Raw genomic sequence first — 16,666 nt, forward strand, 5'->3', positions numbered from 1 at the left:
CCACAAATTGAGTTTCTTAACTCAGTTTTCTTATTTTCTTTTCTTTTTTTTTTCCCTTTCCCCCCCTCCTTTCTCTCTGAACCCTGAACTTGAAAGACAGGAAAAGCCTGTGCTCGGGGCTGCTGCCGCAATCGCGCCTCGCCAGCGCCAAAGCTGGCACGGGCAGCGGGCCCGGGCCACGCGGTGCCACCGTGGGGTCCCTCTGGTCACCCCGGGGCTGGGACAGCCCTGCCAGGGCTGCGACCTCTGCGGCTCAACCTTGGCGTGTCCCTGTCACCGCTGGCACCCTGCCCCGCGGGGGCACCGGGGGGTGATGTGTGATCCTAAACCCCCCCCGGGTGGGCTCAGATGAGGGGCCCGGCGTTGTTTGGGGTTTGGGGACCGTGGGTTTGGGGTTTTTTTGGGGGTTCAGCTCGGGTTGGGGTCGGTGTGGAGGATGCTGAGCGTGGGAGCGGCTCCAAAGTGGAATTTGGAGCCTCTCCCCGGTTCACGTGGAGAAAACACCCAGGGGTGAGGGGGGGGTTATCCTGGGAAGCTGCCGAGCCCCGGGATGGCCTTTTATTCTCATTAAAAGGGAAAAAACAGGATTAGGTTTCAAGTCGCTGCCGTCCCATTAATAAACCAAGTTTGTCTTCGGCAAGGCAGCAAGACCTGATTTAAAAAGGAATGGAGATAGATGACCTATTTTAAGCTCTCAAGTTGGAAAATATCGACCTGGCTGCCTCCAGCCTGCCAGCGGCGGGGCCGGCTGTGCCAGCTGGGCCACGCCGCGCTCCCAAAACCCGCCCGGCTCTCCCAAAACCATCACAGCTCTCCCAAAACCATCACAGCTCTCCCAAAACCATCACAGCTCTCCCAAAACCATCACAGCTCTCCCAAAACCATCACAGCTCTCCCAAAACCATCACAGCTCTCCCAAAACCATCACAGCTCTCCCAAAACCATCACAGCTCTCCCAAAACCATCACAGCTCTCCCCAGACCCACCCAGCTCTCCCAAAACCCTCCTGTTCCTCCCAAGACCCACCTGGCTATCCCAAAATCCTTATGGCTCTCCCAAAACCATCACAGCTATCCCAAAACCCACCCAGCTCTCCCAAAACCCTCCTGGCTCTCCCAAACCCTCCTGGCTCTCCCAAACCCTCCTGGCTCCCCCAAAACCCTCCTGGCTCTCCCCAAAACCCACCCAGCTCTCCCAAACCTGACCGGTTCTCCCAAACCCTCCTGGCTCTCCCCAAACCCTCCTGGCTCTCCCCAGACCCTCCTGGCTATCCCAAAACCCACCCAGCTCTCCCCAGACCCTCCTGGCTCTCCCAAACCCTCCTGGCTCTCCCCAAACCCTCCTGGCTCTCCCCAGACCCTCCTGGCTCTCCCAAACCCTCCTGGCTCTCCCCAAACCATCACAGCTCCCCCAAACCCTCCTGGCTCTCCCCAAACCCTCCTGGCTCTCCCCAAACCATCACAGCTCTCTCAAACCCTCCTGGCTCTCCCAAACCCTCCTGGCTCTCCCAAAACCCACCCAGCTCTCCCAAACCCTCCTGGCTCTCCCAAACCCTCCTGGCTCTCCCCAAACCCTCCTGGCTCTCCCCAAACCCTCCTGGCTCTCCAGGAGCCGGCCTGGCTCGGGCTGCCTCAGGTCGCTGCCTCAAACGCGCCGCCGACCTCCTGCCCCGAGCACCCGGAGCAGTCGCCTCCTTTCTCCGTGGCGGCTTCTCCCCAGAAGTTCATTAATTCCTCCCTAATTGGCAGCCTGGGCACACCTTGGCGTGGCGCAAGACCTGCGGCGGCGCGGTCCGGCAGGCCGGTGCCACCGCGGCCGCGCCAGGGTCACATTCCCGAGGGGTTTGGTGTCCCCGGGCTTTGGAGAGAGGTGGATTTTAGGGATGGAGCGTGTCGGGGTGTGGGGCTGGCCCCGGTCCTTGGGAGGGTGGGGCTGGATGTGGGGAAGAGGGGATGAGTTGTCCCAAAGTGACCAAAATGGGGCAGCGGTGACAGTGGGGATGGGACCTGGTGACAGTGGGGGTGGCCCTGGTGACAGTGGGGATAGCCCTGGTGACAGTGGGGATGGAGCATGGTGGCCACTGGGATGGGACCTGGTGACAGTGGGGATGGGACATGGTGACAGTGGGGATGGCCCTGGTGCCACAGGGATGGCCCTGGTGCCACAGGGATGGTCCTGGTGACAGTGGGGATGGCCCTGGTGACAGTGGGGATGGCCCTGGTGACCACAGGGATGGACCCTCCTCTCTCCCTGGGATGGAACCCTCTGGAACCCTCTGGATCCCACTGGAACCCCTTTCCCAGAAGGATTTGGGATTCCAGGAGCCATCCCAGCCCAGGGAACAGATTCCTGCCACATCCCTGAGCCCCGGGCTCCTGTCCCCTTCAGTCACCAGCCAGGTCCCCATCACCCCTCCGCTCACCCACCACCGGTGACACCCCTTGACCTGTCACCGCACACCCCGGGGTGCCCACGGTGACCGTCCCCCCCCTGCCATCCACCGAGGGTGACAGAGGGTCCCTTGATGGCGCCGAGCGCGTGGGGCAGCCCCGGGGCGGGTGGGACAGAGCCCGGTGGCTCCGGGGGACAATCGGGCCATTGTGGCACATAGTGGCTCTTTCTCCGCCGCGCCGGGCGGGGGCCGGGCTGCGGTGCCAGCGCTTTCCAGGGCCAAGCGTGGTCCCCAGCGGGGCTGGCGGTGACTGGTGTGGCAGCAGTGGCAGGACATCCATGTCCCCGGCCGGGGAGGGGACACGGACTGGACGTTCGGCCGATGGACGCGTGTGGGCTGCGGAAAAATGTCCGGCTGCTCCTCACGCTGCTGGGATGCTGCCACCTCAGCTTGGTGTCCCCAAAGCCGTGTCCCCAAAGCCGTGTCCCCAAAGCCACCTCCTGTCCTCGCTGTGGCCGGGGGGAAGCTCAGGACCCCCTTTTTGGCTCCGTGTTTTCAGCAGCCAGCCGGGGCTGTGGGATTTGGCCGAGCTCCCTCCCAAACCCTCAGGCGTCACCCCGAGGTTGTCCCCCGTGTCAGGGAGGGGTTCATGGCCACTGTCCCCACCCCGGGCCACCCATCCTTGAACGGGGCCGGGGCTGGAAGGAGCTGCAGCCTCCCCCTGACCTCCCCGGCTCGGATTTTCCGCCGCGGAGGAGCGGGAGCGGAGCGCAAGGTGCCTCTCGGAGCCGCCGGAGGAAATGGCTCATTGTTGTTAGCCCGGCTGAAAAAAAAAACCACCCAGAGACCCGAAAAACGGCCGTAATGAGGCCAGCTTCTATTTGAGGGTTTCCATGGGAAAAACAGGAAACGGAATCCTGTTACTTTTCTAGGGCCCGCGGCTGATAACGCCGTTTTTAGGACGAGGAGGAGGAGGAGGAGCTGGGGATGAAGGACATCGTGGTCCCGCTTCCTCATGGAGGATAAAAACTCCGCCTTGGAGCGGCTCTGGCTCCGTGGTTCCCGTCTTTCCGCTGGTTCTGGTGTGTCCCCAAGCTTGTCCCTGCCTCGGGGCTGCTTTCCCTGCCGGCACTGGGAGTTGGGGACAATCCGTGAGGGATGGGGGACTGGGAGAACTGGGATGTGGGAATGGGCAGAGCCGTGGGGAGGGACTGGCTGTGTCCCCAAAAGCGGCCCTGGCTGTGCTGGGATGTGTCCCTGGGGCGCTGGGAGTGTCCCCCAGCCCTGTGGCTCTGTCCCCAGCACCCAGAGGTGCTCCCGTGGCATTCAGGAGCGGGATTCAGGGATGGGGCCGCGTCCTGCCCGTCCTGCCCTCCTGGGTTTGTGGCGCGGGCACGCTGTCACCTCAGCGCGGTGACAGCAGCCGGTGGCACCCGCAGGGATGTTCGGGGGGGACAATCCAACAATTCCAGCCCAGGGATTCCGCCAGGGACCGGCAGGGGCGGAACCACGCGGCCGGAGATCCACGGCGGGCACCGGGGCTGCCCAGGAGAGGCCGGGAAAGGGAACGAGGCTCTCAGGAATTCCCAAATTCCTCTGGATGTGGCAGCAGGGACCCCCCCTCTGTCCGGGGGGGAGCTGGAGCTGCTGCTTTGAGATGGAATGAGATCCCTGCGGATCCAGGGATGGTGTCTGGGGTGGACAATGCCAGGAGGGAGCTGGGTTTGGTGACAGGACGGACCCGCTGTGGGCTGGGGAGGAGACGCTGTCCAGATAAAAGTTGGTGTTGGGAAGGAAGGAAGGAAGGAAGGATTTCCTTCCCCGTGTTAACACCCAGCCCGCAGCGGCAGGAATGTCACAGCGATGCTCGGTGGCTTCTCCTTGGCTCCGGTGTCACCCGGGCAGTGTCACCACCCCGCTCCCGGCTGTGACGGGGGTGACGGGGATGAGGATGAGGGTCCTTGACTGGTGTGGGGTGGGCTTGGGGAACGGGGCAGTGCCCATCCAGCCCCCAGTGCTGGATCTGCTGTGGGATCCCCGTCCTGGGCTGTCCCCAGAGCTGGCAGTGGGGACAGGGACCCCCAGCCCTGCACCCTGGTGGCTTTTCCATGGCCAGGGACCCCCAGCCCTGCGCCCTGGTGGCTTTTCCGTGGCCAGGGACCCCCAGCCCTGCACCCTGGTGGCTTTTCCATGGCCAGGGACCCCCAGCCCTGCACCCTGGTGGCTTTTCCATGCCCCCACGAGGTCCCAGAGGTTTGTGGGGTCCCAGTGGTGCCGCGAGGGGCTCGGGGGGTGCTGTTGACAGCCGGGCCATGGGGAAAGAGGCTGTTGGGAATCTCCAGGGATGCTTGGAGCAAACCCTTCTGGCATCAGCCGAGAGTCATCACCAGCACTCCCACCCTGCCCAGATGTGCTGCATCCATCCCTGGGGATCCTGCCCAGGCTGGAACATGGCACAGGGAGGCACCCGGGGGGGTTTCTCTCCATCACCGAGGTGTTTTTGCCTCCTTTTGCCTCCTTTTCCCTCCTTTTCCCTCCTTCTCCCTCCTTTTCTCTCCTTTTCCCAGCGCTGCTCCTCCCGCCTGGGTTGCACCTCCACTCCCACCCCGCTTTCCCCCCATTCCCCGCGGGATCCAGGCGGGTGGGACTGGGGTGGGGGCATTCCAGGGGGCTGGAGCATCCCGGGGGGGGCTGTGGAGAGCAGGCGCTGCCTGTGTGCGAGCACCCCCCTAAAATCCCCTCTGAGCCGCAAAGCTCCTCAGCCCTGGTTTGAGTTAAAGAGAATTAAAATGCTTTCTCCCGCCGATCCCTAATCCCGGGGGGCTGCGGCACGGCCGGGAGGGATCCCCGGATGCTCCCGGCGTGGTCACCTGTCCCCAGCCCCGTTCTGGTGTCACTTCACCGCCTCCAGGCCCGCTCCGGGAGCATCCCCGCCCTGCCCGGGGGTGTGGGTGGGTGCGGGCAGCTCCGGCCCGCAGGGGACCGTCCGTCCCGGCTCTTTTTGGGGCTACACCCCCCCCAAAAGCTGCCTGGAACCCAGGAAAGGCGCGTGGGACCCCCGACCCCCTTCCCCGTGGCAGGTGGGAGCTGGCAGCAGCTTCGCCATGAAAGGGCTGGAAATCGGTTATTGTTTCAGCAGGGCTTCCTCCTCCTCCTCCTCCTCCAAAATCCCATTAAAACCTCATTTTTCTGACCCTAATCTCAGCTGGCCCTGGCTGGGGGGATTAGCGCTGGTGTCCCCCCCGCGCCGGATCCGGGCGGCCGGAGGAGGGCGGCGGTGTGGCCGCGGTGGTGGCAGCGCTGCTGTCCCTGTCCCTGTCCCTGTCCCTGTCCCTGTCCCTGTCCCTGTCCCTGTCCCTGTCCCTGTCCCTGTCCCTGTCCCTGTTCCCATCCCTGTCCCTGTCCCCTGTCCCTGTCCCTGTCCCTGTCCCCATCCCTGTCCCTGTCCCTGTCCCTGTCCCCTGTCCCTGTCCCCTGTCCCTGTCCCTGTCCCTGTCCCTGTCCCTGTCCCTGTCCCCATCCCTGTCCCTGTCCCCTGTCCCTGTCCCCTGTCCCTGTCCCTGTCCCCATCCCTGTCCCTGTCCCCATCCCTGTCCCTGTCCCCTGTCCCTGTCCCTGTCCCTGTGCTGTCCCTGTCCCTGTCCCTGTCCTTGTCCCTGTCCCTGTCCCTGTCCTTGTCCCTGTCCTTGTCCCTGTCCCTGTCCCCGTCCCTGTCCCTGTCCCCGTCCCTGTCGCTGTCCCGTCGCTGTCCCAGGGGTGACGTTATCCTCGCCGCGTGCCAGGGGTGGCGGTGGCGCGGCTGGCAGTGTCGCACAGCTGGTGACAGGGCCCGGGCTGGGACCAGCGGCTGCGCCCCGGAGATGTCACCGCGCTCGGGGCAGGGCGGGCTCGGTGCCAGCGGGGGGGGACAGGGGAGGACAGGGGGGGACAGGGGGGGACAGGGGAGGACAGAGGGGGACAGGGGGGACAGGGGAGGAGGCCCCTCAGTACTGGCAGGTGTGGGAGCAGGGCCGTGTGTCCCCTGTCCGTGTGTCCCCAGAGCCACGTGTCCTCCATGTCCGTGTGTCCCTCTGTCCGTGTGTCCCCTGTCCGTGTGTCCCCTCTGTCCGTGTGTCCCCCTGTCCGTGTGTCCCCTCTGTCCGTGTGCCCGGTGTCCGTGTGTGCGGTGTCCGTGTGTCTGTGTGTCCGTGTGTCCCCCTGTCCGTGTGTCCCTCTGTCCGTGTGTCCAGTGTCCGTGTGTCCGTGTGTCCGTGTGTCCGGTGTCCCTGTGTCCCCCTGTCCGTGTGTCCGTGTGTCCGTGTGTCCGTGTGTGCGGTGTCCGTGTGTCCGGTGTCCGTGTGTCCGTGTGTCCCTCTGTCCGTGTGTCCGTGTGTCCGGTGTCCGTCTGTCCGTCTGTCCGGTGTCCGTGTGTCCCCCTGTCCGTGTTTCCGGTGTCCTTCTGTCCATGTGTCCTTGTGTCCGTGTATCCCCTGTCCGTGTGTCCCCCTGTCCGTGTGTCCGTGTGTCCGTGTGTCCCTCTGTCCGTCTGTCCGGTGTCCGTGTATCCCCTGTCCATGTGTCTGTGTGTCCGGTGTCCGTGTGTCCGTCTGTCCGGTGTCCGTGTGTCCGTGTATCCCCTGTCCGTGTGTCCCCTGTCCGTGTGTCCCCTGTCCGTGTGTCCGTGTGTCCGTGTGTCCCCTGTCCGTCTGTCCGTGTGTCCGTCTGTCCGGTGTCCGTGTGTCCCGGGGCCGGCAGCGGGCCCGGTGCATGCCGGGAGCTCCTGTTTGGCCGCGTATTTAGGACACTCCTGTGCACAACACGAACATTCTGGAAGGCGTCCAGGCGCGCTCGCATTCCTCGGGGTGGAATCTGCCCCCGCCAGCGCCGCCTGACCTTTCCCTCTTTGGGCTGCGGGAATAATCCCGGGGGTCGCCCCCTCCCTGTCCCCCCCCCAGGGCTGGGGACCCCCTCCCCAAACCCCCTGCAGGCTCAGGGAGGTGACAGGGTGGCACCCAGTGTCCCCAGCTGTCCCGGGACCCCCGGCAGGATCCAGCCCCGCCATTCCCGGCTGGATTTTTCCCCCTTTGAGGCGGGAAGCGAAGCCCCCCCGGGCGCTGCTGGCACCCACAGCCCCGTCTGGTTTCTCCAGCTCTGCGAGCCGGGACACGCCAGCTCCGTGTCCCCGGGCTGGGGCGAGGCCACCGGGCTGTCCCCGGGGTGGCTCCGGTGGCGGACCCCCGGCACGGGCACCGGGTGACATCAGGGTGGGATTTTGGCAGGGATTTTGGCTCCCACTTTTCTCCATCCCGGTTTCTCACACCGGGACGCTGCCCTGGGTGTGCCGAGGGGTCCTTGGGGACACGGCTGTCACCACCCCACCCCGGCCAGCCGGACTCGGGGGGGGGTCACACTGGGTGGGGGTCGCTGGGGACACTCTGGACAGCGCAGCGGGCACAGGGTGGGGGCTCAGTGTGACACTGGCAGTGTCCCCGGGGGTCTCTGCGGCATCACCCCGGCGCTGTGGGGCTGGGGGTGACCCACACGGATCGGGGCGGGAAGGGGGGTGGAAATGCCCGTCCCCGCTCCGTGTGGATGCAATCCCAGCAATTCCCGGCATTTCCCGGCGTGGCCGCACGTGCCTCGCTCTCCTCGGCCTCCAGCACGGCAGGAATGCGGAGCGGGACCCCCTCGAGCGGGGACAGGGACAGGCAGAGCGGGAGGGGACAGCCCAGGGGGGGCACTGGCAACCCCCGGCCCCAAACCCGGCCTTGCCAGGCTCCCCGAGGTGCCGCTCTTTTCCTTATCCCCCCCCCAAATTCTGGGAGAGTGGCTTGGGGACGGGGATTTGTCCCCGTGCGGGCAGCAGCGACAAGGGTGGCGTTGTCCCAGGTGTCCCCAGCGCTGTCAGGGGGCCTGGGTGGCACCGCGGAGGGTGGTGGCTTTGTGCCTGGGGGGGACAACAGGGGACAGGTGTCCCCCAAAATGAGCGGTGGGGCTCAGGGGGGGCTCTGGGTTCAATTCCAGCTGGGAATTGTCCTTGGAGCCACCGCGGCAGGCGCTGAGGGAGGCCTGAGGAGCCGTGTCTGCCTCTGGGGGGATATTTTTGGTCTCCACGGGGCTGTTTTGGTCCCCGGGGTCGGGGTTTGGTCCTCGGGGTGCAGGATACGTGTCCCCCCCGTCTCCTCCCGCTGCCAGGCCTCTGCCGAGTGCTGGGGACAAAGAGGGGACCGGGGGTGACAGAGGGTGACAACACCCCGAGGATGTCCCCCCGCTCCGTGTCCCCGGCATCGCCCGGTGCCCTGCCGAAAGGAAGGAAGGAAGGGGCCGGGAGGAGGGAGAGGAGGAAGCGGGGAGGGTGGGATGCTGCCCGGGGTGATGGAGGAAGAAGGGGGCGGATAGGAAGGGAAAAAAAAAAAAAAAAAAAAAAAGAAGAAAAAAAAAAAAAAGAAGGGAAAAAAAAATGGAAAAAAAAAAAAAACAAGGAAAAGAAAAAGAAGGGAAAAAGAAATGAAAGGGGAAAAAATGAAAGGGAAAAAAAAAAGAAAATAAAAAAGGGAAAGTCCTGGCAAAGTGACGCCTCAGGCGGCAGGGTGGGGGGGCTGGGGGCTGGGGTCTGGCTGGGGGCGGTGGGCTGGGCACTGATCCCTGCCAGCAGCTGGAGCCGCAGCCGGGACGTGTGGCTGCCCGCCCTCCCTCCCTCCATCCTTCCATCCATCCCTCCCTCCCTCTTTCCATCCCTCCCTCCCTCCCTCCCTCCCTCCATCCGGGGGGTGGCTGGGTGGGGGCTGTGCCGCTCGGGGGGTGCTGAGCGAGCGACCGAGCGCCGAACCGGCAGCTCCGCCGGCCTGCGAGCTCCGCGCATCGCCCCCCGCCCACCCACCCCCATGGGGGTCCCGACCCCCGGCTGAGACCCCCTGAAGGCCGGCGGGATGGTGGAGGAGAGCACGGGCGGGGCGGCGCGGGGGTCGCGGCGGGGTCCCTGCCGGCCCCCCCCGGCCCCCAGCCCCAAGAGGCTGTGGAGCGTGGAGCGCTCCGGGAGGGGCTGGCGCCTGGAGCGGCCGGTCGGGGTGGATTGCAGCTCCCCCGAGCCCCGCTGCATCTGGCTGAGCAGCCTGCGCCGCCACGCCGCCGCCCGCGACCCCCGCCCGCCCCCGGCCCCCCGCCCCGGCCGCGGGCTGAGAACCGAGCGGTGCCGCAGGGTGAGAGCCGGGGTTGGGGGGGAGGATTTGGAAGGGTGGAGGGGTCCCAGGAGGGAGGGAGGGGGGTGCGGGTGTCCCTTTGGTCCCCTCCTGTGGCCGAGGGTCGGGGTCCAGTTCCCGGATCCTGCTCCTGCAGGGCAAATCCCGCGCCCCAGGACTTGGGGACAAGGCTCCTTTGTTCTGTGGGAGCGGGACCTGTCCCCTCCGTGTCCCCACAGTGACACGGGGGACAGGGACTCGGTGACACCTGCGCTGGGGTGGGGGTGGAGGAGCTCACGGGAATTGGGGTGACCCGGGCGGGGGGGGGCTGGATGTGACAGGCACCGGAAAAAGGGGCTGCCCCCATCCCCAGCGCTCGTGGGATGGGGGTTTGGGAATGCTGGGGTGAGGAGGATGAGGATGGTGGAGCACGGCAGGAACCACCAGGGCGAGGCTAAAATCAAGGCAGAAATCTGGGAGGAGGGCCGGGGCTCTGGGGACAAGCGGCTGAGGTGACAAACTGGGTGACAACCCCGCCAGGGGGAGGAAACCGGAGCATCTCAGCCACAACCTTTGAAACCCAAAAACCTCCAAATCCGCGTGCCGGAGAGGGAAACTGAGGCACAGCATCCAGCCTGCATGGTCAACCTGACACCTGGGGACGCGTCCCTGAGCTGGAGCCACGTTCTGGGCTGTGACAAGGGGACACGTCCCCGTCCCCGCGGGCCGCCGCTGCCGTTGGTGTCTGCAGCGAGCCGAGCCCTCTCTCCGAGGCCTGTCCGTGCCGGTTAAAATCAGCGGGGCACATTCAGCTGTCAGCTTAAAAATAATCCGGCGAGCCGGCGGCCGACACAATGGAGGGCGCAGATGGGGCCGGGCGCCGGCGGGATGCTGCCGGCCCCCGAGGCCGAGCGCTGGGGGGTCCCCCGGGGGTGGGGGGCTCCTGTTGCCATCTGGGTCGGGCTTTTCCGCTGGGATTCGGCGGCAGCGCGGCGTTGGCAGCGGGGTTTTGCGGCTCGGCCGTGGTGTCGTTTTGGGGTTCTGGGTGGTTTGTGGGAGCAGCCGAGTTTTGGAGGGGGTCGGTGCGGTGTGTCCTGAGCGCAGGGACAGCGTTCGCAGGGGGACAAGACCCCCGTGGTCACCCCGGGCTCCGTGCGGGACGTGCGGGACAGGGGACACAGCCCGGCCCTGCCGTCAGATCTCCCCACCGGCAGCGAAAAGGCCCACTCAGCACAGGCACACACACAAAGGCTTTTTGTGCCTTGTCCCTTTGTGTCCCTTGTCCCCTCCCCGCTGCCCATCCATCGCTTCCACCCCGGCAGCCCCTGGATTTCAACACCCTCATCCCAGGAGGGGCCGAATCCCGCCTGGGGGAAGGAGCCAGGACTCGGGCAGGGTCCCTGGGGATCCCCGCGTGTCCCTCCCGCTCCCAGATTCCCAATTCCCCCGGTTTTGGCGGAGCTGGCCGGTGCCAGGACATCAGGCAGTGCCCTCTGCTCCCCTCGGCCGCGGAGCTGCTCTCAGCCCGGCCAGATGTGCCGCCAGATGTGCAGCCACGGGGAGCAGCACCGACCCTCAGCGGGGCTGTGAGAGCCCTCCCGAGCTCTCCGGCTGTTTCTCCATCTCCTCAGTGCCAGGAGAGGTGCCCGCGGCTCCTCCACAGCCCCGTTCCCTCTCTGGGAGCGGTGGGGTGCAGCCACATCCCCTTGTCCCCATCTGCTGCTCGGGGCAGTGTCCCCTGCCACATCCCGAGGTCCCTGCCCCGTTTTGGGGAGCCTCAGGCGGGTCCCACCGCCCCCCGCGCGGCTCTTTCCGGCTTTGCCCAGGGTTATTGCTGTGCCGCGGTCAGAAGGGACCTTTTGTCCCCAAGTCCCGCATCCCGTCCCCCTCGTGTCCCCTCCTGGGTCCCATCCAGACCCCCAGGCACAGCTCATTTATTTGGATTTCCTTTCCATTCATCTCCTTCCCAAAGCCCCCACACAGGAGGAGTCGGGGAGGGCTGGAATTCTCTGGTGGGGGGCTGGGATTGGGGATCGCGGGAGGGGAAATCGGGGCAATTTTGGGCAGAGCTCAGCCCCTAGAAGTGACATCTTGTCCTTGTCCCTGCAGCCGACGCCGGGCCGGAGAGATGGGGCGTCCCCGAACGCCAACGCACCCCCGGAGGGGGGATCCTTCCCCTGGGTGGGCCCCAAGACGGTGGCGCTGCGGAAGAGCTCCCAGGGCGGCTTCGGCTTCACCCTCCGCCACTTCATCGTGTACCCCCCGGAATCGGCCGTGCACTCGGCCAAGGTAGGGCTGGCAGCCGGGAAAAGCCGGGAATGCTGGAGCGGGACGCGGCTGGATGCAGGATGCTCCCGTTTGGGCTGAGGGTGGGCAGGAGGATGAGGAGGGGAGCGCCCATCGCCGGCTCTGTTGGGATTCCTGGAGCCGCCCCCAGCCAGGGGATGCCCCGTGGCGATCTCAGCCTGGGATGGAGGAGCCCGTGGAGCTGTTGGAAGAGGAGCTCTGGACAAGCAGCACCTCTGGAGACATCCCAGAGCCTTTTGGGATGTTTGTGGGAACGGAGAGGATCCCTCAGCCCCGAGCAGCGGCTGCGGCCTGGCTGGGAACGGCAGGAAAAGGCACCTCCGAGCCCCTGGGGCCAAGCAGGGCTGGCGGATTTTTGGCTCCCGGTTTCCTGGTTGTTGGTGGGGATTTTCCAACTGGATCTGCCCTGGGATCTGCGCTTTGCTCACGGTGACGTCATTTGGGAGGACTTGGCACATCTGAGCCCGATCCGGGCAGTGAGTTCCCCTCAGGGATGGAGAGATCCCACGGAACCACCCAGGAAAAGCTTCCAGCGTGGATGGAGAACCCTCCACACCCCAAGGGATGAGCTCCAAGCTCCCGGAATTCCGAACACACTTCCCTCCCCGTTTTCTGTGGATGATGAGAGGATAGTCCGGGATTTGGGGAGTCCCACACATCCCTTTCCCTGCTCCAGATCCCTGGATCATCCCTGGAGCTCCACGGCTCCGGCTGCCCCACGGCTCCAGGCGCTGGCAGCCAGGGAAGTGCGGTGGGAAGTGAGTCACAGGGTGGGGAGAACTCGCCGGAATCCCCGCTCGCCATCCTCCGGCACCGGCGCTTTTCCCAAGCTCCTCGTTCTGCCTCTCCAACCCCTTCCTGCCTTCCTGCGCCGGGAACACGGCCCCGTCTCCGGCAGCGCGACTCTGCCGGGGAGATTTTGTCACGGGAATGGCCTGAAGCTCCCCCAAACCCTCTCCCACCTCTCCACTGCCTTCCAAAAAATTGATCCTGCCCCGCTGGGCACCCGGGCTGAGCCCTCCCGGGGCGGGAGCACCCGGGGCCGCGTGGGAAGGAGGCGGATTAGCGCCGGGAGCTGGAGATGCTCTTGGAAAGAGGCTGGGAATAGCTGCGGGCCGCCGTGCGAGCCGGAGCCGGCGGGGCAGGGCGCGGTGGGGCTGGCTCAGCAGCAGCAGCAGCCGCGGGGGCCGGCACCCCGCCAGCTCCGGGGGCTGAGTTTCGGTGGGTTTGACTCAGCAGGGAGGGGACCGGCACCCGGAGCCTCGCTCGCCACGCTGGCCGCCCTCATCGCCCTGGCAGCGGGGCCGCCGGGATGTCCCCGGGGCCGGGAAGGGCTCTGCGGTGCCGCAGGGTGAGGACGGGCAGGGAGGGGATGAGTCCGTGCCCGCAGGGGCTCTCGGTGGCCCCACGGTCTCTCTGTGGCCCCGATGAGGCCGTGGAATGTGGATTTTCCTTCCCGCCCTGCGCTGGGCACCTGGAGCGGGGCCGCTGGGAATGGCTGATCCTTGGAGTTGGGAATGTCTGATCCATGGAGCTGGGAATGATCCATGGAGCTGGGAATGATCCATGGAGCTGGGAATGATCCTTGGAGGTGGGAATGATCCATGGAGCTGGGAATGTCTGATCCTTGGAGCTGGGAATGATCCTTGGAGCTGGGAATGTCTGATCCATGGAGCTGGGAATGTCTGTCCATCGCACTGGGAGGGAGGCTGGTGCCTTCTCACCCCCCTGGAGGGAGGTGGCACCTCGGGGACACCAGGGCTGTGTCCCCTCCTGGCTGGAGGCTGTGGCCGGACCTGCAGTTCCCAGCCGGGCACGGAAAAATCTGGCTCTGGTGGAGTGAAAATTCCCCTTCCAGGTGCCCGGATCCCTCCTCGGGGGGGGATGTGAGACCCACCCTGAGCCCCACCCCAACCCAGCACCCCCGCCCGGGCAGCGCTGCCCTGCTGGGGGCTCCCCACGGGGGGATTTGGGGTAGAAAACAGGGATCTGGCACAGCTCCCACCCCACGGGACACAGCAGTGCCCAGCAGCCGTGCACTGGGACGGGCAGGGATGGGCAGGGATGAGGATTCATCCAAGATGGGATGGATCCCTGCCCTGGAGCCCCACGGCGGGGGCTGGGTGAAGGGTGAGATGCCAGCCCGGGGCTGGCAGGGCCCCTTCCAGCTCCGCTGCCCCAAAACCGGCCCCAAAGCGGCAGCTGGGTGCGGGGGGCTGCGGCCGGTCCCTGATCCGGTGTCACGAGGTAATTTTAGCCTTTAGGAGGGCAGAGGGACGCGCCGGTCCCGCGGGGGGCTTCGGGGGGCTGCCACTGCCCCAATCCCCTCCTCACGGCCCCGCCAAATCAACGCTTTTCTCTTTTTGTTTTTTGGCAGGAGGAGGAGAATGGGAACCGAGCAGGTGAGCAGCGGCATGGGGACCCTGGGGACAGTGGCACAGGGGAGGGGGGGTGACGCGGCTGTCACAGGTTGCTGTTGTCACCACAGCCCTGATCATCAGCTGGCGCTGAAGCCACTCGGTGCTTTGGTGGCAGCTTGGTGGCCCTTGGCACCGGCGGTGGCCTCGGTGTCCCCAAACCCCCCCCGGGGAGCTTTGCGGGATGTCACACCCGGAGGGGCTGCGGCGTGGCCAGCACCGGCCCCCGGCTAGCGAGGGGTGTTTGGGGACAGGGACGCGGCCCCGCTGTCCCCTCCCGGAGGCTCAGGGTGACATGAGCGAATGTGAAGGTGTCAGAACGGATCGGCGCTGCGGCGCTGACGCGGCGCCGGGGCCGCGCTCCCCGGGCAGCCGCTGCGGGCGGCGGTGCCAGCACCGGGCACCGGGCACCGGGAGGGGCTGGGGGGGGGTCCCCGACCTCGCTCCGGGTGGGATTTGGGATCCCCGGTGGGCACCGCGCCCGCCTGGCAGCACCCGCTGGTTTCGGCTGTCGGGAGAAGCCCCGGCTGGGGGTGGCAGGGACCTGGGCGAGGAGAGGAGGTGACTTGGCCGCCACGGGAGGGTGCAGGCTGTGGCCGCAGCTCCCTGACACGCTGTCCCCGCCGAGCAGGTCCCCCCCGGAGCCGCCTGGAGCCCATGGACACGATCTTCGTGAAGAACGTGCGGGAGGACGGGCCGGCGCACCAGGCGGGGCTGCGCACGGGTGAGCGGGGACGCGGAGCCGGGGGTGGCTCCAGGCGGCTGGAGGGATCCCGGGAACGCTCCGCCTCCTCCGCCAGGGAATTTCGTGCTTGTTCTGCTCTTTTTTTCCTGCCCCTTGTCTCTGGTTCTGAGAGCGCTCTGCTCCCTCTGGCCCTGGGGTGCTCAGAGCAGCCCTGGGGTCCCCGGGGGTTCTCCTGGGTTTGGGGTGTCCCGTTAGTCCCTTTGCCACGCGGGATCTGCTCAAACCCTGCCCTGAGTGACCGTGGGGACATCCAGGTGCCACCACTCCCTGGTGGTGACACTGTCCCCTCCCTGGGCTCTGCAGGTGACCGGCTGGTCAAGGTGAACGGGGAGAGCATCATCGGGAAAACCTATTCTCAGGTGATCGCCCTGATCCAGAACAGGTGAGTGCCCTGCCCGGGATGGCAGGTGACAGGATGGGGACAGGTCACAGCAGGCTCTGTCCCTCTGGGTGTCACTGACAGGGCCCCCGAGGCGCTGGGGTGACCGGGGACAGGCAGCACGTGCTGCCACCATCACCTGGGGACATTGGTGTGGTGGGGGGTGCAGCCAGGTGTGAGCTTGGGGACAGCTGGGGACTGACCCCGCCCAGCCTGACCCCTCTGTCCCCTGTCCCGCAGTGACGATGTGCTGGAGCTCTCCATCATGCCCAAGGACGAGGACATCCTCCAGCTGGTGAGTTTGCTGGGCAGGTGCCTTGGGGACACTTGGGAGCACTTGGGGACACTTGGGGACACTTGGGGACACTTGGGGACACTGGGGGACACTGGGGGACACGGCTCCACCGCCATCCCTGGAGGAGCAATGGGTGCAGAACTGGGGGTGCCGCTGCAGGAACCGGGGGGATGTGGCCCCTGTGATTTTGGGGGGCACAGCTGGAGGATGAGCTGCTCCAGGTTTCAGGGTCTGGCTCATCCTTGGAACCCCCCGAGTGGCTGTGCTGGGATCTGGGGGTGACAGCGGCCCGGGCAGGGTGGCCTGAGGGACTGAGGGGTGTGCGTGGGGTGATGCCCCTCCTCTCCCAGCCTGGATATTCGGTGGCTTTTGGGGTTCCCCCACTGCCTGTCCCCAGCCTGGGGGACCCCTCCCGTGGAACTGGGGGGGTTTTATAAGGGGGTCCCCATCCGCGCCTGCCCCGGGCCCCGGGAATGCCCCGGCGTGGAGTCAGAGGCGCCGTGAAAACTGAGACGGACCAGCCGGGATGGCCGTGCTGGAATATTTTAGGAAGGAGGAGAGGGGACAGCGGAAGGGCTGCGGCTGCTCGGAACCGGGGGGGGACCCCGTGGGAAAGCGGGATGGGTGTGGAGGGGTGGGGGGCTGCATCCAGCCCGGCCCAGCCCAGCCCAGCCCAGCCCAGTCCAGCCCAGCCCGGCCCAGCCCGGCCCAGCCCAGCCCAGCCCAGCCCAGCCCGGCCCAGCCCAGCCCAGCCCGGCCCAGCCCAGTCCAGCCCAGCCCGGCCCAGTCCAGCCCAGCCCAGCCCAGCCCAGCCCAGCCCGGCCCAGCCCGGCCCAGCCCAGCCCGGCCCAGCCCAGCCCGGCCCAGCCCAGCCCAGCCCGGCCCAGCCCAGCCCAGCTGATCCCACGGGAGGTTTGTTCCGGGCTCAGGGAATTCCCTGCCGTGGGAATGTGGAGGATTGTGACCCTGTTCCG

At 66.5% G+C, this 16,666-nt stretch overlaps 1 protein-coding gene across 3 annotated transcripts in view; it reads left to right on the plus strand.

Annotated features, from left to right (window-relative positions):
* ARHGAP23 (Rho GTPase activating protein 23) overlaps nt 1-16,666 on the plus strand; it is a 36,471-nt gene that overhangs the window by 6,908 nt on the left and 12,897 nt on the right. For all 3 annotated transcript variants that reach the window (XM_058858044.1, XM_058858042.1, XM_058858043.1), the window contains exons 2-6: nt 11,659-11,838; nt 14,234-14,258; nt 14,905-14,997; nt 15,322-15,400; nt 15,638-15,692. In XM_058858044.1, coding sequence (XP_058714027.1) covers nt 11,659-11,838; nt 14,234-14,258; nt 14,905-14,997; nt 15,322-15,400; nt 15,638-15,692 — 432 coding nt within the window. The remainder of the gene's footprint in view (nt 1-11,658; nt 11,839-14,233; nt 14,259-14,904; nt 14,998-15,321; nt 15,401-15,637; nt 15,693-16,666) is intronic.

The sequence above is a fragment of the Poecile atricapillus genome, chromosome 27, assembly GCF_030490865.1.
Source record: "Poecile atricapillus isolate bPoeAtr1 chromosome 27, bPoeAtr1.hap1, whole genome shotgun sequence".
NCBI classification, from domain to species: Eukaryota; Metazoa; Chordata; class Aves; order Passeriformes; family Paridae; genus Poecile; species Poecile atricapillus.